This window comes from Salvelinus alpinus, chromosome 4, assembly GCF_045679555.1.
Source record: "Salvelinus alpinus chromosome 4, SLU_Salpinus.1, whole genome shotgun sequence".
NCBI lineage: Eukaryota > Metazoa > Chordata > Actinopteri > Salmoniformes > Salmonidae > Salvelinus > Salvelinus alpinus.
In genome coordinates, this window is record NC_092089.1 from 65,020,425 (window position 1) to 65,046,878 (window position 26,454).

General features: G+C 43.6%; 1 protein-coding gene across 1 annotated transcript in view; it reads left to right on the forward strand.

The window, feature by feature from the left end:
- The first annotated feature begins 6,334 nt into the window (after nt 1-6,334).
- Nucleotides 6,335-26,454, forward strand: part of LOC139574163 (dedicator of cytokinesis protein 2-like) — a 227,665-nt gene continuing 207,545 nt past the window's right edge. The window contains exons 1-19 of the mRNA XM_071398401.1: nt 6,335-6,483; nt 10,978-11,061; nt 11,279-11,319; nt 11,490-11,545; nt 11,758-11,854; nt 12,193-12,341; nt 13,792-13,927; nt 15,694-15,851; nt 16,766-16,847; nt 17,009-17,144; nt 17,307-17,382; nt 17,549-17,625; nt 17,774-18,024; nt 19,511-19,609; nt 19,984-20,056; nt 20,233-20,336; nt 20,714-20,894; nt 23,917-24,014; nt 24,097-24,186. Coding sequence (XP_071254502.1) covers nt 6,441-6,483; nt 10,978-11,061; nt 11,279-11,319; nt 11,490-11,545; nt 11,758-11,854; nt 12,193-12,341; nt 13,792-13,927; nt 15,694-15,851; nt 16,766-16,847; nt 17,009-17,144; nt 17,307-17,382; nt 17,549-17,625; nt 17,774-18,024; nt 19,511-19,609; nt 19,984-20,056; nt 20,233-20,336; nt 20,714-20,894; nt 23,917-24,014; nt 24,097-24,186 — 2,031 coding nt within the window. The 5' untranslated portion in view covers nt 6,335-6,440. The remainder of the gene's footprint in view (nt 6,484-10,977; nt 11,062-11,278; nt 11,320-11,489; nt 11,546-11,757; nt 11,855-12,192; nt 12,342-13,791; nt 13,928-15,693; nt 15,852-16,765; nt 16,848-17,008; nt 17,145-17,306; nt 17,383-17,548; nt 17,626-17,773; nt 18,025-19,510; nt 19,610-19,983; nt 20,057-20,232; nt 20,337-20,713; nt 20,895-23,916; nt 24,015-24,096; nt 24,187-26,454) is intronic.

A 26,454-nucleotide genomic window follows, 5' to 3' on the forward strand; every position in this document is an offset into this window, starting at 1 on the left:
CGCACGCACGCACGCACGCACGCACGCACGCACGCACGCACGCACGCACGCACGCACGCACGCACGCACACACACACACACACACACACACACACACACACACACACACACACACACACACACACTCAGCTAAATAGTGGAAACTTGTTTGAAGTGTTTTTTGCAAACCTTGTTTTTATTTATTTATTTATTTATTTTATTTTACCTTTATTTAACCGCTAGTTGAGAACAAGTTCTCATTTGCAACTGCGACCTGGCCAAGATAAAGCAAAGCAGTTCGACACATACAACAACACAGAGTTACACATGGAATAAACAAACATACAGTCAATAATAAAGTAGAAAAAGTCTATATACAGTGTCTGCAAATGAGGTAAGATAAGGGAGGTAAGGCAATAAATAGGCCATAGTGGCGAAGTAATTACAATATAGCAATTAAACACGAGTGGTAGATGAACAGGATATATATATAGATATATACAGTGGGGAGAACAAGTATTTGATACACTGCCGATTTTGCAGGTTTTCCTACTTACAAAGCATGTAGAGGTCTGTAATTTTTATCATAGGTACACTTCAACTGTGAGAGACGGAATCTAAAACAAAAATCCAGAAAATCACATTGTATGATTTTTAAATAATTAATTTGCATTTTATTGCATGACATAAGTATTTGATCACCTACCAACCAGTAAGAATTCCGGCTCTCACAGACCTGTTAGCTTTTCTTTAAGAAGCCCTCCTGTTCTCCACTCATTACCTGTATTAACTGCACCTGTTTGAACTCGTTACCTGTATAAAAGACACCTGTCCACACACTCAATCAAACAGATTCCAACCTCTCCACAATGGCCAAGACCAGAGAGCTGTGTAAGGACATCAGGGATAAAATTGTAGACCTGCACAAGGCTGGGATGGGCTACAGGACAATAGGCAAGCAGCTTGGTGAGAAGGAAACAACTGTTGGCGCAATTATTACAAAATGGAAGAAGTTCAAGATGACGGTCAATCACCCTCGGTCTGGGGCTCCATGCAAGATTTCACCTCGTGGGGCATCAATGATCATGAGGAAGGTGAGGGATCAGCCCAGAACTACACGGCAGGACCTGGTCAATGACCTGAAGAGAGCTGGGACCACAGTCTCAAAGAAAACCATTAGTAACACACTACGCCGTCATGGATTAAAATCCTGCAGCGCACGCAAGGTCCCCCTGCTTAAGCCAGTGCATGTCCAGGCCTGTCTGAAGTTTGCCAATGACCATCTGGATGATCCAGAGGAGGAATGGGAGAAGGTCATGTGGTCTGATGAGACAAAAATAGAGCTTTTTGGTCTAACTCCACTCGCCGTGTTTGGAGGAAGAAGAAGTATGAGTACAACCCCAAGAACACCATCCCAACCGTGAAGCATGGAGGTGGAAACATCATTCTTTGGGGATGCTTTTCTGCAAAGGGGACAGGACGACTGCACCGTATTGAGGGGAGGATGGATGGGGCCATGTATCGCGAGATCTTGGCCAACAACCTCCTTCCCTCAGTAAGAGCATTGAAGATGGGTCGTGGCTGGGTCTTCCAGCATGACAACGACACGAAACACACAGCCATGGCAACTAAGGAGTGGCTCCGTAAGAAGCATCTCAAGGTCCTGGAGTGGCCTAGCCAGTCTCCAGACCTGAACCCAATAGAAAATCTTTGGAGGGAGCTGAAAGTCCGTATTGCCCAGCGACAGCCCCGAAACCTGAAGGATCTGGAGAAGATCTGTAGGGAGGAGTGGGCCAAAATCCCTGCTGCAGTGTGTGCAAACCTAGTCAAGAACTACAGGAAACGTATGATCTCTGTAATTGCAAACAAAGGTTTCTGTACCAAATATTAAGTTCTGCTTTTCTGATGTATCAAATACTTATGTCATGCAATAAAATGCAAATTAATTACTTAAAACTCATACAATGTGATTTTCTGGATTTTTGTTTTAGATTCCGTCTCTCATAGTTGAAGTGTACCTATGATAAAAATTACAGACCTCTACATGCTTTGTAAGTAGGAAAACCTGCAAAATCGGCAGTGTATCAAATACTTGTTCTCCCCACTGTATATGAATGTGCAAGTAGAGATAATGGGGCGCAAAGGAGCAAGATAAATAAATAAATACAGTATGGGGATGAGGTAGTTGGATGGGCTATTTACAGATGTGCTATGTACAGGTGCAGTGATCTGTGAGCTGTTCTGACAGCTGGTGCTTAAAGCTAGTGAGGGAGATATGAGTCTCCAGGTTCAGTGATTTTTGCAGTTTGTTCCAGTCATTGGCTGCAGAGAACTGGAAGGAAAGGCGGCCAAAGGAAGAATTGACTTTGGGGTGACCAGTGAGATATACCTGCTAGAGCGCGTGCTACGGGTGGGTGCTGCTATGTTGACCAGTGAGCTGAGAAGGCGGGGCTTTACCTAGCAGAGACTTGTAGATGACCTGGAGCCAGTGGTTTTGGCTACGAGTATGAAGCGAGGGCCAGCCAACGAGAGCGTACAGCTCGCAGTGGTGGGTAGTATATGGGGCTTTGGTGACAAAACGGATGGCACTGTGATAGACTGCATCCAATTTGTTGAGTAGAGTGCTGGAGGCTATTTTGTAAATGACATCGCCGAAGTCGAGGATTGGTAGGATGGTCAGATTTACGAGCGTATGTTTGCATGAGTGAAGGATGCTTTGTTGCGAAATAGGAAGCCAATTCTAGATTTAATTTTGGATTGGAGATGTTTAATGTGAGTCTGGAAGGAGAGTTTACAGTCTAACCAGACACCTAGGTATTTGTAGTTGTCCACATATTCTAAGTCAGAACCGTCCAGAGTAGTGATGCTGATCGGGCGGGCAGGTGCGGGCAGTGATCGGTTGAAGAGCGTGCATTTAGTTTTACTTGCATTTAAGAGCAGTTGGAGGCCACGGAAGGAGAGTTGTATGGCATTGAAGCTCGTCTGGAGGTTAGTTAGCACAGTGTCCAAAGAAGGGCCAGAGGTATACAGAATGGTGTCGTCTGCGTAGAGGTGGATCAGAGAATCACCAGCAGCAAGAGCGACATCATTGATGTATACAGAGAAGAGAGTTGGCCCGAGAATTGAACCCTGTGGCACCCCCATAGAGACTGCCAGGACTGGACAACAGTATTTGCAACAGTATTCATAGTATTTGCACAAAACAAATAAATAATAATATTAATAATAAATAATTAACATTTCTGTTACGTCTGTGATATTGGGCTCCCGAGTGGTGCAGTGGTCTAAGACACTGCATCTCAGTGCAAGAGGTGTCACTGCAGTACCTCGTTTGAATCCAGGCTGCATCACATCCAGCCGTGATTGGGAGTCCCATAGGGCGGCGCACAATTGGCCCAGCGTCGTCCAGGTCTGGCTGGTGTAGGCTGTCATTTTAAATAAGAATTTGTTCTTAACTGACTCGCCTAGTTAAATAAAGGTTAAATAAAAAAATAAAAATATCTGTCGACTGAAGGCTTTATCATGCCAGACTGTAATGTCAAAGATGGGTGAGCCATTCAAATGACAATCTCCTCTTTAACTGGCCACAATCTGCTTGGTGGTTGGGTGTAGTAGGCCTATCATTTCACAATCAAAGAATGAGGATTGTGAAAGCTTTCCCTGAAACTTGACAGTAAATCTAACATTTTAGCAGTGATGCCATTTCGTCAAGGAGGTGCAGGAAGTTCAGCAAGCACTTCTGGGGGATTGGGGGAACTGATTGATCTGCAGCATAAACTGACGAGGCAGATGTTGGCTAACCAAGGAAGTAATCCAAAAGTAATCAGATGACGTTACTCATTTTGAGCAATCCAAAGGATTACTTTACTAATGACCTTTATTGTCAATGATCTGTAATCAGTAACTGATTCGATTTTTCAAGTAATCCATCCAACCCTGTGTGTGCGTGTGCATGTCTGTAGCTGTGCGTCCTCCTATTTGGTGAAATACCATATAAGGCTAGGTACTTTATATGTAAAAGTTGTACGGATTAACTTTAAAAGAGGAGTTTTACAGTAGTTCCTGGCCTCAGCCTGTTTAACTCCAGACTATACAGTGAGGTATATACATCCAGACCTCATAACAGGATGAAACGACACAGAGTGTCCTTACGGGAGAGAAGGATGGTATGGAACATCATTGTGACCCACTATTCCCAGTCTGTGAGTTCTAACGCGATTACAAAAATACACACACGGAACCCAAATGTCTGATGGCACGGATCGTTTTTTTTGGGGTGGGACGTTTGAGTTGCGTATTTAGGGTTGCAAGGGGACATTGATTTGCTTAATTGAGTGGAATGGACCAATTGTGAATCAATTATAATGTATAAATGAATGTGCGTTAGTGTGTTTGTGTGTAGTACTGGGGCTGTTTTCCGGCGGCTCTGCAAACATGCACCCAGACACACATTCAAAACTAGATAAATGTGTTATCATTTATATTCAGTCCTTTTGTATGTTCCATTGTGGTTTCCTGTCTGTCAGTTTGAAAGAAAAGGTCTTCGGCAGTGGTTTAAAGTACCTAAGTAAAAATAATTGTCAGTACTATTTATATTTTTTACAACTTGCACTTTTACTCCACTATATTCCTAAAGAAAATATGTACTTTTTACTCCCATACCTTTTCCCTGATACCCAAAAGTACTCATTACATTTCGAACGCTCAGACAGGACAGCACAATCGTTCAAATTCACACACCTATCAATATAAAGTGTTGTCATCCCTACTGCCTCACTAAACACAAATACTGCGTTTGTAAATTATTTCTGAGTGTTGGAGTGTGCCCCTGTCTGTCTGTAAAAATAAAATAAAAAATAACATTGTGCCATCTGGTTTGCTTAATATAAGGAATTTGATGTGTAGCGTTTACTTTTACTTTGTACTTTTACTCAAGTATGACAATTGAGTACTTTTCCCACCACTTTACTTTAGTACATTTGAAACCAGATACTTTTAGAATTTTACGGAAGTCATATTTTACTGGGCGACTTTCACTTTTATTCGAGTCATTTTCTATTAAGGTATCTTTACTTTTACTCAAGTATGACAATTGAGTACTGTTTCTCCCACTGCTGGTCTTCTGATCTCTCCATTCTGTTCCCAAAGGAACATCTAAGTAATGGACCATGGATGCATGCTGTGGCGGACCGAGCATGCTGTGGACTGTGCATGAGAGAGGTCACTTGAATGAAATCGGGTGTGTTATACAGATATCAATTTGACCATATTTGGATAGTTTTATCTCATAGACAATCGAATATTATGTTATCAAGTAAAATGTTTTTAAATAAAGGTTCATCATTTATGTGTGGGTCTGTTCAGTTCTCCTGTTTCTAAAAAGCGAACACTTGCTTGTACTGTGCAACTACTGTATATAGTTATGACCTCTTGTAAAATGTAACGTATACTAGCCTCTTGTGGATAAGTGAGGCAACTACATGCTACACATCAATTTTTACGGTCCCATCACTCATAATGAGAGATTGGTGTAGTAGTAGTAAGCTACATCTAGCCTCCTATTGCCTATTGAATCCGTGCAGCGGAACAGATTTGTTAGCTCCCGGATGGTTTACCAAGATTAGGCTACATCCACAGTGGGAGTGGACTGGCACAAGCTGTTTTAGATCCAGGGCTGGCTACATCACTCTGTCTGGTCACTCCATCACACATGCAAAGGAGCAGAAAGAGGAGAGAGAAGAGGAGCTTGTGTTTTTAGGAGCGCTGCCCAAGCAGGAGCTGAAACATGTTGTCAAGTATCTGTTGTGTTTTATATCGAACATAGTAGGCCTATGAAAAAATGTGTATTTCAGATAGGCTGCCAACAAGTTAGTAAGATCATTTGTCACTTTAGACTAAACTATTGCCTCACGTACGCCTCACACTCACGCTGCCCATTGAACACTCATTGAGAACAGGTTCATCGTTCGGACTGCACAAAAGGGGCTATCTAGAACCTAAAAGGGTTATTTGGCGGTCCCCATAGGAGAACCCTTTGAAGATCCCTTTTTGGTTCCAGGCAGAACCCGTTTGGTTCCAGATAGAACCCTCTACACAACGGGCAAAAAGAGTTCTACCTGGAATCAAAAAGGGTTCTACCTGGAATCAAAAAGGGCTCTCCTGTAGGGACAGCCGAATAACCTTTTGGGACCCTTTTATCTAAGAGTGAGGTCACATAGAGAGCTACAGTTAGTGAACAGGCCTCTACATAAACAGACGGTTATCCCATGACAGCTGTGAAGAGAGCAAGAGAAGAGAAAGTGAAGAGGAAGGAAGGGGAGAGGGGGAGGAGTTATCTGCTTTCACATACAGACAAGAAAAACGCAGAAGTGAGAGGTAGAGCCGAAAACGTATCTCAGACACCCAAAGAAAGAGAAAGAGAGTACGGGAGAGAGGTGGAGAGAGAGAAAAGAAAGGCAGTCATGGCTCCTTGGATGACGACCACAACGGAGCGATATGGCATAGGTAAGTAACCCACACGCACCTGTGCAGTCCTAAGTGTGTGTGGAAGTATTTGTGTGTGTTTGCTTGCTTGCAGAGGGTGATCTCCGATCGCCCTGACTTCCTCCTTGACAGGAAGTGGGCAGACCTCAGGTAACTGACTAACATTCTGACTGTCTGCACAGACATGATAGAGAGAGATGAGGTAGAGATCACTGATAGACCTGATAGAAACAAAATGCCTGCTCAGAGTGCTTCAATGGCTGCATCACAAGTGACTTTGTGACATGACTGTCAGGAATCACTTGACACACATGATAGCAGTTACTCTGTCTCAACCCTGGCATATTTCCTAATCAGAAAGACCGATTCTATCACTGTCACTTTTCATAAACATAAACATATTGATATTCAGAGCAGGGGTTGTATTTGTTGCAGTAGTGATGGGCCCCACGGGCTACACGCACCCCTTTTTATTTTTAGGAACTCAGTCGGTGTCTCAACTTACTGTTGAAAGTTAGAATAGTACACAACTGCTGATGCACAACCAAATGTTTTTCCTTTCACCTTGTGTATTCTACTATTCTAACTCTCAACAGTAAATTGAGACCCCGAATGAGTTCCAATTTTTTTTTTGTTAGTTAGTCTAAACGTGTAGAAATCATGGTCGAATTACAGACTGAAGCACCCCCGTTGATTTTGTTAGTCGAACATTTCTCTCCACCCCAAGTCAAAATGAGTAGAATTGCATGAAATGAGTTAAAAAATTGCAAAATCGTCTCTCCACCTAGGGCTGTCATGGTAAGCTTATTACCTCCACGCAGGCAGTCATGAGTCATGACCCGCAGTCCAATTCCCGGTGACCATTGTTCAATGTAATCCCATCCCAAACTGCGTAAATTAATGGAGCTGATGGGTATCCTACCAAATTTGCTAACGGCCCTCTCTAATGGCCTGGTACTCAGCACTCTATTGTCCCTCTAATCACTCTCTAAACACTTCCTGATTGAATTTGAACAATCTGAATGATGAGGACAAATTGTGATGGGAGTTACAGGTCCTGTTCCGAAATGGACACGCGAAAGCCCCGGACCCAATATGTATAAATAAACAGTTTTAACTCGTTCCGAAAGTACCTAAAGGACAACCAGACCCGTCGCCTTATGGACCCGGTCCGATCCGAGTGAGGGAAGCAGCAGAAAAGCCAATTGTTTTGCTACTTTGGAGCTATGGAGAGAAGGGAGAGAGAGAGAGGCACAGAGCGAGAAGCTGTAGGCTATGGGGAGGTGGAGGCTGTGCCGTGTGTGTGTGTGAATGTGTGTGTAAGACAGAGCACTGGAGCAGGCACAGTGGGAGAAACTGCAACCGCTGTTAACTCATGCCAGACTAACTACTTGCTAGTTATTTATTATTCCATCCGATTACATAGTACCTGTCTTGACTGCATCACACTGAGAGAAACTAGCTAACTACATTACTGCGCTTCTCACCATCCTACAGTTAACCTACACATAACAACAACTCCATTCAGATTATAGCCTAAATAGCAGTTTTTGGTCGTTGTAGCCTTTCTTTCACAGTTCACTTTTCATTTTGTCGTCTTCCATTGATTAGATATACCATAACTTGCTTGGTATACAAGATCACTCGTAGAAAAAAGGATTCCAAAAGGGTTCTTCGGCTGTCCCCATAGGAGAACCCTTTCTGGTTCCGGGTAGAACTCTTTTTGATTCCAGGTAGAACTCTTTTTGGTTCCATGTAGAATCCTCTCTGGCAAGGGTTCTACATGGAACTCAAAAGGGTTCTACCTGGAACCAGAAGATGTTCTTCAAAAGGGTTATCCTATTGGGATAGCTGAAAAACCCTTTTAAGTTCTAGATAGCACCTGTTTTTCTAAGAGCGCAGAGCAGTAATGCAATTGTCTCTCTCTCCGCTGGAAGCGCAAGGATCAGAGTGCATGCCTGTCTTGCGTCTTTTTTCCAAACCCTCAGTATAAAGTCACATCACGCAGTCCATATGTTCGCATTTTTCTAAGACATTCCCAGGTTTATAGTCCTATCACAACTAAATCAATAATTCATGTTATTGTGATGGTGTAGGCTATATTAAATGGATTTATTCAACTTTTCTTCCCCGAAGGCTTGCATCAGCAGCTTGTATGCGTGGAAGCCTGGAGATGCTAAACATGTTTAGGTTCATTAACAGTCAATTAGCGTGAGACCGGCAGCATTTGCATGACATGTCGTGACCGCCACAGCCCTATAGTCTCCGTCCCATGACGAAATGTGTAGAATTGCAGCAAACTTTGCTTTAAAACTACAACATTTTCTCTACATCCCAGGGCAAAATGTGCAGAATTGCAGGTAATGGATTCTAAAATGGCTAAATCTTCTTTCATGTTAGATTGAAAACACAGGAAGTGTAGAAGGGAGGAAGTAACATGAGGTTTCTGGGTGTCACAAATAGAGCAGCAGCACAGTGGCGTGAGTAGGTTTCCATTTCTAGCATCATGTGTACACAGACCTGTAAAACACCAGAACAATGGAAGACAGTGTACAACCATGTTATTACTGATGAACAAGAACGTTTTTTGGGGGCGGTATAACTATTGTTATTGGACACATTAAAGAAGGCACACAATTCTTGACATAGTCGCACCAACATGTATCCTTTTTTTCTTTATGTAATCTGAACAAGCATTTATACACTGAGTATACCAAACATTAGGAACACCTTCTTAAATATTGAGTGTAAAACAAGTTTGTTGTGGATGTTGCTTCAAAGCCTAACGCAGTGACGCGGACAGAGCTTTCTTTCTGAGGTGATGATTCATTCAAAACACCCATATGTATTTTAGAGCTTATGCGTACGACACGTGGCAGAAAAAACATAACACAAAACCGACTAAAGATGCCTTTCGTACATAATTGGTGCAAGGTATACTCCCAAATGATACACATTCGAGTAATCGCCTTTGAGTGTGGACTGCATTATTATGCATACTGGATGGACTGGTTGCTTGATGCTACACTCCAAAATGTCTACCCACAAGTCTGGTAGAGAACATATAGCCCTGGGTGATGCTGTTGATTCATCGATTGTGAAGGGCGGCTTACAGTTTGCCTACAATTATAGTGAATTTGTATTTGATTTTGATTAGCTTAGTAATAGGGAATGTGCATAATTAACTGGGTGACACATTACCTTTAGCTATACAGAATATCTCACCACCGTGCGTTTCCATCTCCTCCTCGCTCTCCTTTATTCCTATCTCGTGGGGGGCAGAGGGGCTGTCAACAGTTTAGTGAAATGTGTTCTGTTGCGAAAACATGTCACTATCGATGTGCCCCGAACAGATTTCACTTGGTTTCCCAAACTAAACACTGGGTAGCTGCAGGAACAGGGTTGGAGAGCCCATGGTATATAGAGTTTGGGCTTAATATCACCTGTCGCGCATCTGGGCCCCGGCCCAACTACGGATTCTGGGACACACCGTATGATGCAGACAGACACCTCTGGAACTTTCCTCGCTGTGTGTGTTTATCTGCACATGTATGGATATGTTCGTATGAGAGAGAGCATTTCTTTGTCAGTTACAGTATATATGTGTGTGTGTGTGTAGCAGTGCAGACAGACAGCTGCCAGCAGGGTGCCTCTAGGATGGCAGGAGGAAGAAGAAGAGGGGGATGAGGAGGAGGCGGGGTGGGATAGATCAACTATGAAATTTGCAGATAGAATTGAAGTCTATCAAATGACATTACTTGCATAATTTCTAATCCACTTTCTATGTATCCACTGACTACCTTCCTAATATTGAGTTGCACTCCCCCTTTTGCCCTCAGAACAGCCTCAATTTGTCAGGGCATGGACTCTACAAAGTTTCAAAAGTGTTCCACGGGGATGCTTCGGGGTTGACTCCAACGTTTCCCACAGTTGTGTCAAGTTGGCTGGATGTCCTTTGGGTGTTGGACCATTCTTCATACACACAGGGAACTGTTGAGCGTGAAAAACTCAGCAGCGTTGCAGGTCTCGGCATTTACTACCATACCCCGTTCAAAGGCACTTAAGGCTTTTATCTTGCCCATTCACTCTCTGAATGACACACATACACAATCCATGTCTCAGTTGTCTCAAGGCTTAAAAATCCTCCTTTAACCTGTAATCCCCTTCATCTACACTAATTGAAGTGGATTTAACAAGTGACATCAATAAAGGATCATAGCTTTCACCTGGATTCACCTGGTCAGTCTATGTAATGGAAAGAGCAGGTGTTCTTAATGTTTTGTACAGTCAGCGTATACGCTTGTTCGCCAACAAGCAAAACAAAAATCGAACATACCCTCCCTCCCCCGAACAAGGAACGTTGATGGTTTTTGTTGGGTTTAAAGTGTGGCAAACAAAAGCTAATGGTTCGTTTCGGTTAGGTTTCTCTACTCTAGGGTCTCTCTACAGCATACGTTGTGACCCTCTCTCTTACTGATGTGACATTCATTGGCCATCTCTCTGTGTCTCCCCTAGTAACATGGAATTTCATTGGCCTTGGGGTGAAGCAGCTGTCTCTGGAGGTTGGGGACACAGTCCACATCCAGGAGACCTGCGATGGTGAGGGAGATGACCGGGAATGTTGTGGTTTGACTGGGAGTAATGTGTGACGTAAACTGGGAATAATGCCTGGGCCTGGATGTCATTCTTTTAGCTGATTACTACTAAGACCGTTTTACAGTGTGTGTAGGTGTGTGTAGGTGTGTGTAGGTGTGTGCTGTGACTGGATGTGATATGTGTATATGCTGTGACTGTGCCCTTTGTTCCCTGGTTGCAGGCTGGTATAAAGGCTACCTAGTCAGGAACAAGGATCGACAGGTAAGACAACACCAGGACAGGTTAAGACAGGATAGATGTGTTGGGCGAAAGTGCATGTTATTTTGGCGAGGAAGTGAGCAAATAGGATTTGTACTATGTACTCTCTCCCTCACTCTTTATGTCTGTCCTTTCTCCCCGCTCTCTACCTCTCTCCCCCCTTATCTTCACAGGGAGCGTTCCCGGCCAGCATAGTGCAGCTGAGGAAGGTCATCATTGAAAAGCAAGGGTGAGTGGTGTGTGTGTGTGTGTGTGTGTGTGTGTGTGTGTGTGTGTGTGTGTGTGTGTGTGTGTGTGTGTGTGTGTGTGTGTGTGTGTGTGTGTGTGTGTGTGTGTGTGTGTGTGTGTGTGTGTGTGTGTGTGTGTGTGTGTGTGTGTGTGTGCGTGCGTGTGTGTGTGCGTGCGTGCGTGCGTCAGTAATATGTGGTATTAATTCCACAGGGACCAGGAGGTGGTGTTGTCAGCAGAGATGCCCCTAGTGAAGGAGGTGACCACCACTCTGAGGGAGTGGGGAAGCATCTGGAAACAACTCTACGTGGTAAACACCCCAACACTTTTTGTGTGTGTGTGTACGTGCACATGTACAGATGAAGGATCTTAATTTGAGCCAGTTTGCTCCAGCAGGAAAATAATCCTGCAGCAACAGGACATTTAAATTATTCTGACATTAGTTTGACATAGTCTGACATTTTGAAGTGGAAATGACAAACTTTAGAAGCTGTTTTAACCACTACAAGTGTGCATTTCCTGTTGTGCAGGAACATTTGCAGTAACTAAAGAGTGATCAAATTAAGATCCCACATCTGTACGAGTGTGTGTGCATCTGTGTGTGCATGGTGTGTGTGTGTGTGTGTAACCATTTGTCTCTGTGTGTAGGCCAATAAGAAGAAGCGTGTGGTGCAGGTCCAACGGCTCATGTGGGATCTGATGGAATGGCGTTCGCAGCTCCTGTCTGGCACGTTGCCTAGCGACGAGTTCAAGGAGCTCAAACAGAAAGTCACCTCCAAAATTGACTATGGCAACAAGTATGGCCCTTAGACTCTAACAGAACTACACTCTTAGAATGAGTGGTGACTCGAGAAACCATTACTATTCAATGGATAGTATTTTCACCTTCGGTTAGTTGAGGAGGTTCTTGGAAGAACATTTAATGGTTCATTGTAGCAATGGGTTCCTCAGCAAAGGAGGCATGGCTTGGTAGGGGCATGGCTTTAAGATATATATATTTTTGGCCACCCGTTAGAGTAAATGTAATTCCTGTTCATCTGTTCTGTTGTATTGTCGTCACATGTTAAGGTTGAACACTGAGTAGCTTCAGTGAGGGCAGTTAATGCAATTATTGTTGATAGTCAGATTAAAATAATAGTTTGATTTAAACATTGACATGCTTTGCAAGAAGAACGATTTCCCTAATAATTCTGTTTCCATGGACACATCTGAAATCAGGCTACCTGATTGGCCCTCTGATAAATGCAGAAAAGTGACAAATCAAAATAAACGCTCTATCACAGCGAACACGCTATTTTTGCAAAGTATATTTGATTCTGAGTTCGGACATATGACGTTTGTATTTGAAAACGACTTCTAAGAAGAGTACATTCAGTTGTTCCGAACACACTTCACTCACACTAAAGAGGGAGGCTCGCTCGGCTGGTGCTAGCACATGATCAAATACACGGCTGGAACGCCGCTTAAGATGTCTACATGTTAATCACTTGAAAGATTGCTCCGAAAACCAGTGGTTTTAATCGGCATATGACTACTTCGATTTTGACCTTAATGCCGATTAAGATAAGCAGAGTATGGCGTTTACATGACTGTTACCCTCATTGACTATGTTTACATGCACACTAATAATTCGATATTAAACTGATTATGGCAGTAGGCAGATTATGCAATAGAGGTGTGTGAGTTCCTCAAGAGCCTGTGCAAATCCCAAAGTTGAAATAGCTACCACTTTATTACTGTACGTAATCAGCATCGTTAATATTATTCATATTATATGTAATATGCATAAGTATTCAAGGAACATTTGAATTTGCAGTGTACAAACTTGAAGAGGAATTACATTTGCAGGTGACCAAAAAATAAATATCTGAAAAGCCATACTTCCAACAAACCATGCCTCCAATCTGATAGGCTGTCACCTCGACAATATATTATTTAAAAGGTTCATAACTGAACCCCTTCCATCACAGAAAGGTTTTTCTGAGGGGTTCCTCAAGGAATCTTTCTCAACTGGAAAGGCTCCGCCTGTGTGGCAACCCAAAATGTTCTTCCAGTTACCTTCACGTCTAAGAGTGTACATTATCACTAAAATAGATTATTCTCCTTTGGGAAAATTCCATCTCTGCATCTGTCTGAGAGATAAACATTTCTCTTCCTCCATCTGCTCCTTCTCCTCCTTCTTCCTCCTCCTCCTCCACCTCCTCCACCTTCTTCCTCCTCTTCCTTCCTCCTCCCTGTCCCCTCCAGGATCTTGGAGTTGGACCTGGTGGTGCGGGATGTGAATGGGAACATGCTGGACCCAGAGAACGCCAGTGTGATCAGCCTGTTCCGAGCCCACCAAGATGCCACCACCAAGATCAACGAACGCATCAAAGAGGAACAGGTCAGGTTTTTACAAACCTATCACAATGATACATCTTAGCGCTATAGTTTCAAGGGGCTGTTAGAAATATTTTAGCTATTTTCACAACTGGAATTATGGGCGCAGTAGCTGGTGGTGGCATGAAAGGGCTGTGTTTTGATGAAAAAACAAGTTGTTGGTGAGTTGAGGCTTGGACCCTCACTGGGCAATCAGAACATGCCCCATGGCTAAGTATATGGTTGTTTCAAGTTGGGTATTTCTTTTTTTTAATGTATTGCATTGTCATCATCTCCAATTTGAATGTTAGTCTATTATAGCCTAGTTCGTTAAATAGCCTGCACCATATTTACTAAATATGATGAATATATTTGCAGTCCGCATTGTTCTAATTTCACTGCTTCAATATGAAAATACATTCTTAAACATAGACTATAGCATTTGCACTGATATAGAGGCTAGGCCTACTGTAAATTGCAGTCTGGACATGCCAAACATAGTCAATAAGCATGAAGATTAAATTCGCTACGCTATTGATAAGGCCTAAAAAGACTGATCATTCTAATCGAATTCTAATAAAAACGAAACAACTACTTGTTTTAAATAGGCTACAGATGTAGGATCTCATTTTGAGCCAGTTTGCTACAGCAGTTAAATAATCCTGAAGCAACTAGAAATGTAAATGATTATGTGGATTATGATTAATGGACATTTGTGTAGAGGTTGATACATTTTTCGTAAGGGAAAATCAAGTCTGAAATTTCTAAGTAGAAATGACAAACTTCAGAAGCCTTTTTAAACCTAAAATACACTACAAGTTTTATATTTCCTGCATTGCAACAGGGTGATCAAATGAAGATCCTACATCTGTACGTCTGAAAAACAGTTACAGGCCATAATTGCTCCCCGTGGGCTTATAGTACAGAGAAGAAAACTTGGAATATGGACTATGGAAATTAGTTCATGGAGAGTTTTACGCAGATCCAAACTTTTCACAGGAGCTAGATAAAGATCCAATATAAAGAGAAAGGGGGAATGTCCACTCACCTTTATACTGCTCGCAAATGTAATGTTTTTTAAACATGGAACCATTTTACGGATCATACTTGCACTTCTCCAGATTGCATTGCATTCGAGCCATGACATGGACACATAATCTTTTTTAAATACGTTTGGTTTTTAATCAAATTAAACAAAAAACAGTCAACATTTTTTAAACCAACAACAATTGTTCTATATAGGATCGGGTCGGAAACATGATACCATAAATCGCTTCTCTCGTTCCATGGCACTGTGGGGCCGAAATGTCTTTACGCATAACATTCGCACGTCTATACAAAATTCTAGGCTCCTATCAATCGCCTCCTTAGCCATAGCCGAAAATAGAGCCCAGAGTAAGAGAGAAAGAAAGACTGAGAATAAGGGAAAGTGGGGACAGGGTTGAAGAGGTGGAGTTACAGAGATTGGGAGAAAAGTGTGGATGAAGTAAGATTGAGAGAGTTGAGAAAGTAGCGATAAAGAGAATACAAAGAAGACATTGGTCAGGCACCATATTTGATATCCAAGAGTATGGGCATAGTCAACAAGCCCCTTACATTTAAGTATCTCTCTCTCTCTCTCTCTCTCTCTCTCTCTCTCTCTCTCTCTCTCTCTCTCTCTCTCTCTCTCTCTCTCTCTCTCTCTCTCTCTCTCTCTCTCTCTCTCTCTCTCTCTCTCTCTCTCTCTCTCTCTCTCTCTCTCTCTCTCTCTCTCTCTCTCTCTCTCTCTCTCTCTCTCTCTCTCTTCTGTAGTCCAACGTTCAGACGGGCCACTCGGTAATCTCGGCCCGGATCCAGTCCTCTCCCACTCACAGCCTCTATGTCTTCGTCCGGAACTTCGTCTGTCGGATCGGAGAGGATTCTGAACTCTTCATGTCCCTATACGACCCCAACAAACAGACCATCATCAGGTCTCTATCTAAACATCCCTCTATCCAGTTCTCTTTTTACATCTATCTTGTGCTTCGGTCACCCTTCCTCCCTCTGCCTCTATTTATTTCTCTCTCCTCTCTCTCTCTCCCACTCTCTTTCTCCTCTTACCCCACTTTCCATATGTTTTTATTCCTGTGCTGTGGGTTAGGTGCTGTACTGTACTGTACTGTACTGTGCTGTACTGTACTGTACTGTGCTGTACTGTAGCATAGCACTTGACATAGAACGCTGCACATAGAACGCTGCACATAGAACGCTGCACATAGAAAGGCAGAGTTTGACTGACACCAGTGATGATGATGGGTACCCGCCTCTCTCATTCTCACTACTTTTCTCTTCCTCTCCTCCTCTTGTTCCCATGTCACCCTGCTCTCAATATGGTTGCAGTCTTACGTCCTGTACATACTATTTAATAATGAACATTGTAATGCAGAACATAGAGGAGCAGAGCTTGACTAACAGCTAATGGTGATAGCTGTCTATCACTGTCAAACAGACCGATCTATACTCCTCTCCCTCCTTTCTCACCCAGACCAGAGTATTACAGCTGGGATGTGACATTCTCCATCATGCCCACGGTGTCTGTCAAACTGTGACAGGGATATTTTTGGAAGGTGTGGGCTTTGGATGGCTCGGCAACATTTCCTCAATGTACATGTAGAGCAGATTGATAGGGAAGTCACCGTCAGTCTCTGCTGGACAAGAAAAGTTATATTTTGGAGAAACGTTTTTTTTGGAAGAGCTGAAAGCAATGGATTAACAATTATTTTTGTTTATGTCCCCCCAAAAATTGTTAACATGTGCATTCAATGCATTTAGATTCTTATTGAGGGTTTATTATGTGTTTATAAGAAATGTTCTGTTAACCCTTTCCATGCCCCCCCCCCTCCAGTGAGAACTACCTGATCCGTTGGACCAGTAAAGGTTTCCCTAAAGACGTTGACATGCTGAACAACCTGAAGGTTGTCTTTACAGTAAGTCACCACTAGGGAGCACTGTTTGATGCCGAAATGATTCCCGAATCCCAAGTTACTGAGGTAGCCACCGTCGTATCGTTTAGGTCAGTGGTTCTCAACTGGTTTTGCCTCGGGGACCCCATTGATATTTCGATTTCTCCTCCCTCATACCCCTCCAGGACCTGGGTAATAAGGATTTGAACAGAGAGAAGATCTACCTGATCTGTCAGATAGTGAGAGTGGGTCGTATGGAACTGAAAGAGACAAGCACCAAGAAGTGTACCCAGGGCCTCCGCAGGCCCTTTGGAGTGGCAGGTAGGTACTAGTGTATGGCATAGGGTAGTGGGCAGTGTTAACACGATTTTGAATTGGGGTCCGCTGATAGTGGTCATGGCTTGACGTACAGTACATGCCTATTTTTTACTAGGTGGATCCCAGAAAATGTAACATAGGCTATTATTTTCTTCTTCTCCGCAGTGATGGACATCAGTGACATCATCAAAGGAAAGATAGAGTGTGACGAGGAGAAGCAGTATTTCATCCCGTTCGTTCCGTGAGTCCTGCCTCCTTCTCCCTGTCCGCCTCTGTCCCTCCATCCCTACCTCGTTTAGTCATTGTAATGTAGTTGAAATGTTGTTAGTTTGGGGGAAAAAATTCCCCCATTTTTTTTTGGGGGGGGGGAGTATGTAGTTGAAATGTTTGTGTGTGTGTGTTTACAGGGTTGTGGCAGAGAATGACTTCCTCCACTCCCTGCTGAACAAGGTGACAGCATCGCGAGGAGACAGTGGAGGACAAGGTAGCACACACCTCACAGAGTAGCCCAAACGACCACTTCATGGCTGATGTCTCTACTGGCTGTCGTTATCACAGTACTATTACTGAATGGACTCTTCACACTATTCCAACGACTTTGTTATCAACGCTTGCCCCCTTCCTTCCTCCAGGTCTGTGGGTGACGATGAAGGCCCTGGTCGGCGACATCGTCCAGATCCGTAAGGAGTACCCCCACCTGGTGGACCGCAGCACGGTGGTGGCCCGTAAACTGGGATTCCCAGAGATCATCATGCCGGGGGACATCCGGAACGACATCTACTTGACTCTGTGGACCGGGGACTTTGACAAGTACAACAAGACCACCCAGAAGAACATGGAGGTCATTATGATGGTGTGTGACGAGGAGGGCAAGGCCGTGCCGGTGAGTTGGGGAGGACACGGTGTGTGTGTGTGTGTGTGTCACACCAAATATAAAAACTGTGTCACACAAATAGAACATAACAATATTACAGCCAAGGCCATCTGGAAGTAGCCAAGAAGGGATACTGTTTCAGCACTGTATCATACTTTGTATTTCATATGTCATCTACTGTTTAGGGTTGTTGGGTTGGATGTATCTAGGTGGACGGGAGTTGGTTGAATTGATTGTCATCTCTCTTTCTGTCATCTCTCTTTCTGTCATCTCTCTTTCTGTCGTCTCTCTTTCTGTCGCCTCTCTCTTTCTGTCATCTCTCTCTATTTGTCGTCTCTCTCTTCCTGTCGTCTCTCTCTTTCTGGCGTCTCTCTTTCTGTCGTCTCTCTCTTTCTGTCATCTCTCTCTTTCTGTCATCTCTCTCTTTCTGTCGTATCTCGCTTTCTGTTATCTGTCTCTTTCTATCGTCTCTCTCCCTGTTGTCTCTCTCTTTCTGTCCTCTCTCTTTCTGTTGTCTCTCTCTTTCTGTCGTCTCTCTCTTTCTGTCGCATCTCTCTTTCTGTCGTCTCTCTCTTTCTGTCGCCTCTCTCTTTCTGTCACCTCTCTCTTTCTGTCGCCTCTCTCTTTCTGTCGCCTCTCTCTTTCTGTCGCCTCTCTCTTTCTGTCGCCTCTCTCTTTCTGTCGCCTCTCTCTTTCTGTTGTCTCTCTCTTTCTGTCGTCTCTCTCTTTCTGTCGTCTCTCTCTTTCTGTCGTCTATCTCTTTCTGTCACCCCTTCTTTCTGTCGTCTCTCTCGTTCTGTCATCTATCTGTCGCCTCTCTCTTTCTGTCGTCTCTCTCTTTCTGTCGCCTCTCTCTTTCTGTCGTCTCTCTTTCTGTCATCTCTCTCTTTCTGTCATCTCTCTCTTTCTGTCATCTCTCTCTTTCTGTCGTCTCTCTCTTTCTGTTGCCTCTCTCTTTCTGTCGCCTCTCTCTTTCTGTCGTCTCTCTTTCTGTCATCTCTCTCTTTCTGTCGTCTCTCTTTCTGTCATCTCTCTCTTTCTGTCATCTCTCTCTTTCTGTAATCTCTCTCGTTCTGTCGTCTATCTGTCGCCTCTCTCTTTCTGTCGTCTCTCTCTTTCTGTCATCTCTCTCTTTCTGTCATCTCTCTTTCTGTCATCTCTCTCTTTCTGTCGTCTCTCTTTCTGTTATCGCTCTCTTTCTGTCATCTCCCTCTTTCTGTTGTCTCTCTCTTTCTGTCATCTCTCTCTTTCTGTCGTCTCTCTCTTTCTGTCGTCTCTCTCTTTCTGTCGTCTCTCTCTTTCTGTCGTCTCTCTCCTTCTGTCGTCTCTCTCTTTCTGTCGTCTCTCTCTTCCTGTCGTCTCGCTCTTCCTGTCATCTCTCACTTTCTGTCATCTCTCTTTCTGTCGTCTCTCTTTCTGTCGTCTCTCTTTCTGTCGTCTCTCTCTTTCTGTCATCTCTCACTTTCTGTCGTCTCTCTTTCTGTCTGTCCTGTAGAACTCTATCTGTCTGGGAGCCGGGGATCGGCCGCTGAATGAGTACAGATCTGTCATCTACTACCAGGTCAAACAACCACGCTGGATGGAGACATTCAAGGTCAGTGTGTGTGTATGCGTGTGGGTGTTTGATTATCTAGTTGTTGTATGCTTGTGCATGTTGATCAACTGTTGCCCTTTGTGTATACTACTATGCATAGTCTGTTTAATATGTGGTATTGTAGGGCCCTGGTTTTGTGCATTCATGTGACATTGCAAGATTTCATCCTGTATTTTGAGCCTTATCCAGAAAGAATAATTACACCAAAAATGAAAGCAATTGTCTGATGATGGTGCTGGATCATCTGACAATAAAAAGAAACTGGAAGGTTTGAGGAAAAAGTTTTAAATAAAGGTTCAAATCCAGGCATGTCACATGATTGCGCAAAACACAGGGCAATAACAGGAGATGTAACGTGGTCCTCCGTCCTGTAGGTGGCCATCCCTCTGGAGGAGATGCATAGGAGCCACCTGCGCTTCATGTTCAGACACCGCTCCTCTCAGGAGTGTGAGTACACCCAACTCTGGCCTCACATATCCTCCCATTGCATCCTTACTTTCTTAACCACTGAGCTGATTGGACTGGAGGGATGAAAGCAATGTGACAGGGGGCAAAGTCATTGCGTTCCTCTACTAAATTAATTCTCTTCGGTCTGTCTCCCCCCGTCGTCTCTCTTTCTGTAGCTAAGGATAAGAGTGAGAAGAACTTTGCCATGGCGTTTGTTCATCTGATGAAGGCGGACGGAACAGTGCTGCAGGATGGACTTCATGAACTGGTTGTCTTCAAGGTCAGAACTGAATCAACTCTGATTCACATAACTACAGAACCACGGAAACCACTCACATTCATATGGAGAAATGAACCAGTACAGATTCACAGTCAAATAGCCAAGGGAACTGAATTATTATTGATTCACAGCTAAAAGAACTGGAGAATTGAATCACGTCAGAGTCATAGCCAAATCACCAAGGATACTGAATGATTATAAATTCACAACTGACTGAATAGGCTAAACTAAGTCATTGTAGATTCACTGCCAAATGAACTGGAATTATTGATTAAGCGCCAAATTGAATGATGATTAATTACTGTTCATTCACTCACTTCCAAACTAAACTGTGGCCTCTACTCACCCCCCCCCCCCCCCCCCCTTCTCTCTCTTAGGGGGACAGTAAGAGGATGGAGGATGTGAACTCGTACCTGCCCCAGCCCTCGACGCGAAACCAGGGTGACGTTCCAAAGGGGGGGACACTGAGTCGCAGCAGTGTAGGAGGCCTGTCTGTCAGCTCCAGAGACAGCTTCACCATCTCAACCCTCGTCTGCTCCACCAAACTCACCCAGAACGGTGTGTGTGTATGTGTGTGCGTGTGTATGTGTGTGTGTGTGTTGGGTGGGGGGGATGACTCAGAACAGACTGAGTATGTTCTAGATTAGAACAATGTGAGAGGGATGTCATAGTTTTGTCCTACACACACACGCACGCACGCACACACACACACACACACACACACACACACACACACACACACACACACACACACACACACACACACACACACACACACACACACACACACACACACACACACACACACACACACACACACACACACACACACACACACACACACTTCCCCCATACACAGTCATGGTCTTGCCATACAGGTGTGGTGTAACAGCTGTTGGTGAGGAAGACAGTCCATCATTGTAATGATCACTGTGCTGCAGTATTAATCACCAGTCCAGATGCAAGTGCTTATACAATTTTTTTAAACACAAACACAGGCACGCAAGGACACACACAAACACACACACGCACACACACAGCATCATGCTGGGGAAAAGTTTTATACATGGAGGCCATTGAAATGTTCTCCTAGCGAGCAGTTTTAATTAAAAACAACACATTTGATGAACAAACAAGCTGTAAAATATTGTCAAACCAGCATCTGCCAATTCTTTGTTTTTGTTAACCATACCTTATAAATGTCACAAAATGTTACAACTAGCCCAAGCTAACCAAATCGCTAATATCGCTAGCTAGTTCAACTTTGGCAGCTAGCTATATTAGCAATGTCGCTAAACTTTCTTCTCTTTGAAAGACACTAGAGATCTATTATTTACTTAGCGAATGCAAAGTACCTAGGCCAAGCGGTTGCTTCCGCTGAGTTTATGGATATGAAAGACTTCAAGAATGGGGTGGATGGTTTGCTCCACCCCACAGGCACTTAGGGGGCTTACTTTTTATGTCCCATCAGTGGAGGCTGGCGAGGCATGGGCCGTGGCCAGTCCTGAACCTATTGAGGGTGAACCATTCCTTCCTGGGGAGGTTGAAACCAGGGGGCTGTTGTGAGGGGGTACTAATTGGGTGCTTATTTGTCAGGTTGAGTGACTCCCATTCTTGTGTCCATTTTTGTTGAAGCCTTTCCAAATTGTCTTTCTTGCGGGGAGACGTATCTTCGGTGGGTTGAGGAGGTCCTCGCGGAGCGGTAGGTGTGGGGCGTTGCAGACTTTTTCAATCGTTTTGTGGGTAGTTTCGAGTCTCCGGATATGTGGAAGGGGGGATGTTTGCCAGGACAGGGAGCCAGAGAAGCAGGGTGGATCGTAGTGTTCCAGGGATGATGCTCATGGTGGCGTTTATTTGTGTGTCAACTCTGTGTGTGGGTGTGTGACAACCTTGACCAAACAGATGCACAGTAGAGAATGAGATTGCTAGTGCTGAGGCACGAAGGGTGGTGGTAGCGGAGCCCCATGTTCAGCCCTGCTTTGTAAAAAACAGGTGTAGACTAACAGTGAAATGCTTAACGTGAACTAACTCACTTTTGTACATCGCGCTGGTCCATACGATTTACTTTATTTTAGTGACCAAAAAACACAATCCTTCCAGGTCAACTGTAATATCAATACCATTGTGAAGCACAATTTCTCCCCTTTCCAACAAAATCAATGACGAGGCCTTCATGATGCCCATCTCTGCATGATTCAAGAAGGCAATGAGCTCCGTTGGGTCTTTTTTTAAATGGCGGGTGGGGAAGCGAAACCTATTGCGTGGTAGTGAGAAGGAGAGTTGTCGTGTGGGGAAACGGCTTTTTTCACTCGATCTGTCCAACTTATCAACCTTATCGCCTCTAAAATGTAAATAAAACATGATAAAGAGTTTATATAATGTGTCATTACATACCTATTTGAAGGTTTGTGTCGAATTTGAATCGGGTTTTTAGGGCGGTGCTTAAGTGTTCTTCAGAAGTAAACAGCGGCTTTTGAGAGTCATGATAGCTTGCAGTGATGACGCAAAAAATGACTAGGTATCCCCCCTTTCCCTGTCCCTTTCTTGTTTTTAAACGGTGAGAGAAGTGCTACACCTGGTGGAGAGAGGCTGTAAGACAGAATTAGTTGCTTTATGCGTGCTGTACGTTACGCCATGACACGTCACGATGTAACGTACAGCGTCGGAGAGGTCCGTTTTTTAAACTTTTCTCCAATACTATCGGACCCTTACCATGTCAATCAACGCTTGAATAGAAACGTAGTTCACGCGCCAGAGTTTGATGTCAACAGTCGCTACAGTCCCATTGGTTTTCTTTGCAGCCTCGTTTGAATGTCGCGGTTGGGCACATTTGTACGGAATGGGGTTAGCGTACGTTACTTACGGGCCCTTCCCAACAATGCAGAAAACTCTAAATATTATAGAAACAATTATAACTCAAGGAATAAATACACAATGAGTAAAAATAACATGGCTATATACATGGGGTACCAGTATCGACTCGATGTGCAGGGGTACGAGGTAATTAAGGTAGCTACTGTATGGATCTATACTGTAGGTTGGGGTAAGTGACTAGGCAACAGGATAGGTCTAAATGCATATTCCCATGGAACTGAGATCAAATTATTGGCATGCATATGCAGTTGGGATGTTTCAGCGCTAAAACGAGAAGTAGGCTAATATTATCCACGATTGACAGATGGCGTACTTTGAAATGAGGTATGCCCAATTTAGTGTTTGAGGGTTTTAAAATGAGAAACATTTTTTGTGACAATATGTGTGGGCGTAGGCAGACATTGCATTTGAAGGATGCATTTTATGCATTTTCTAAAATGACAATCGGCTACTTCTGTCGGTACAAACTTTGATTGAGAATTTTTTTATTTTTTATTTGGGCGCTCCGGGCAGCAAACAAAACAGCACTACACCACTGCAGCTAACTGAACTTCCTGTGCTTAGTTTATTAGGCTTCGAGCCCCCCAGAATAACGAATGATTGATTCAATGACTGTTGCGGGTGTGCTGGCTGGGTTATGGTGAATCACTGACAGGTAGGTGGATGGATAGATTGATGTTTTTCTCTTCTTCTTTCTCCTGCTCAGTGGGTTTGCTGGGCCTACTGAAGTGGAGGACTCGTCCTGAGCTCCTCAAAGAAAACCTGGAGAAACTCAAGATCATCGACGGAGAGCAGGTTGTCAAGGTGTGTGTCGTTCGTGTGTGTTTGTTTGTGTGTGTGTGTGTGTGTGTGTCATCTTATGGACTCTTCTCCCCTCCCTGTGCAGTTTCTCCAGGACACTCTGGATGCTCTGTTCACCATCATGATGGAACACTCCCAGACTGACGACTATGACATCCTAGTGTTCGATGCCCTGGTGAGTGTGTGGGGTGTGTGTGTGTGTGTTCTTGTCTCTGTCTGGTATTCTCTGTCACTCTTGTACCTGTTCTTTTCTCTGTCTGTCAGTCTGTCAGTCTGTCCTTATGGCTCTGTCATTCTCCTTCTGAATAAACATGTCTCCCTGTTTGTCTGTGTGTCATTTTGCCAGTGAGGCACATCTCTCTCACCTTATCAATCTCTCTCTCTCTCTCTCTCTCTCTCTCTCTCTCTCTCTCTCTCTCTCTCTCTCTCTCTCTCTCTCTCTCTCTCTCAATTCAATTTCAATTCAATTCAAGGGGCTTTATTGGCATGGGAAACATGTGTTAACATTGCCAAAGCAAGTGAGGTAGATAATATACAAAAGTGAAATAAACAATAAAAATTAACAGTAAACATTACACAACAGAAGTTTCAAAACAATAAAGACATGACAAATGTCATATTATATATATACAGTGTTGTAACAATGTACAAATGGTTAAAGCACACAAGTTAAAATAAATAAACATAAATATGGGTTGTATTTACAATGGTGTTTGTTCTTCACTGGTTGCCCTTTTCTTGTGGCAACAGGTCACAAATCTTGCTGCTGTGATGGCACACTGTGGAATTTCACCCAGTAGATATGGGAGTTTATCAAAATTGGATTTGTTTTCGAATTCTTTGTGGATCTGTGTAATCTGAGGGAAATATGTCTCTCTAATATGGTCATACATTGGGCAGGAGGTTAGGAAGTGCAGCTCAGTTTCCACCTCATTTTGTGGGCAGTGAGCACATAGCCTGTCTTCTCTTGAGAGCCATGTCTGCCTACGGCGGCCTTTCTCAATAGCAAGGCTATGCTCACTGAGTCTGTACATAGTCAAAGCTTTCCTTAAGTTTGGGTCAGTCACAGTGGTCAGGTATTCTGCCACTGTATACTCTCTGTTTAGGGCCAAATAGCATTCTAGTTTGCTCTGTTTTTTTGTTAATTCTTTCCAATGTGTCAAGTAATTATCTTTTTGTTTTCTCATGATTTGGTTGGGTCTAATTGTGCTGTTGTCCTGGGGCTCTGTGGGGTGTGTTTGTGTTTGTGAACAGAGCCCTAGGACCAGCTTGCTTAGGGGACTCTTCTCCAGGTTCATCTCTCTGTAGGTGATGGCTTTGTTATGGAAGGTTTGGGAATCGCTTCCTTTTAGGTGGTTGTAGAATTTAACGGCTCTTTTCTGGATTTTGATAATTAGTGGGTATCGGCCTAATTCTGCTCTGCATGCATTATTTGGTGTTCTACGTTGTACACGGAGGATATTTTTGCAGAATTCTGCATGCAGAGTCTCAATTTGGTGTTTGTCCCATTTTGTGAAATCTTGGTTGGTGAGCGGACCCCAGACCTCACAACCATAAAGGGCAATGGGCTCTATGACTGATTCAAGTATTTTTAGCCAGATCCTAATTGGTATGTTGAAATTTATGTTCCTTTTGATGGCATAGAATGCCCTTCTTGCCTTGTCTCTCAGATCGTTCACAGCTCTGTGGAAGCTACCTGTGGTGCTGATGTTTAGGCCGAGGTATGTATAGTTTTTTGTGTGCTCTAGGGCAACGGTGTCTAGATGGAATTTGTGGTCCTGGCGACTGGACCTTTTTTGGAACACCATTATTTTGGTCTTACTGAGATTTACTGTCAGGGCCCAGGTCTGACAGAATCTGTGCAGAAGATCTAGGTGCTGCTGTAGGCCCTCCTTGGTTGGTGACAGAAGCACCAGATCATCAGCAAACAGTAGACATTTGACTTCGGATTCTAGTAGGGTGAGACCGGGTGCTGCAGACTGTTCTAGTGCCCGCGCCAATTCGTTGATATATATGTTGAAGAGGGTGGGGCTTAAGCTGCATCCCTGTCTCACCCCACGACCCTGTGTGAAGAAATGTGTGTGTTCTTTGCCAATTTTAACCGCACACTTGTTGTTTGTGTACATGGATTTTATGATGTCGTATGTTTTACCCCCAACACCACTTTCCATCAATTTATATAGCAGACCCTCATGCCAAATTGAGTCGAAGGCTTTTTTGAAATCAACAAAGCATGAGAAGACTTTGCCTTTGTTTTGGTTTGTTTGGTTGTCAATTAGGGTGTGTAGGGTGAATACATGGTCTGTTGTACGGTAATTTGGTAAAAAGCCAATTTGACATTTGCTCAGTACATTGTTTTCATTGAGGAAATGTACGAGTCTGCTGTTAATGATAATGCAGAGTATTTTCCCAAGGTTACTGTTGACGCATATTCCACGGTAGT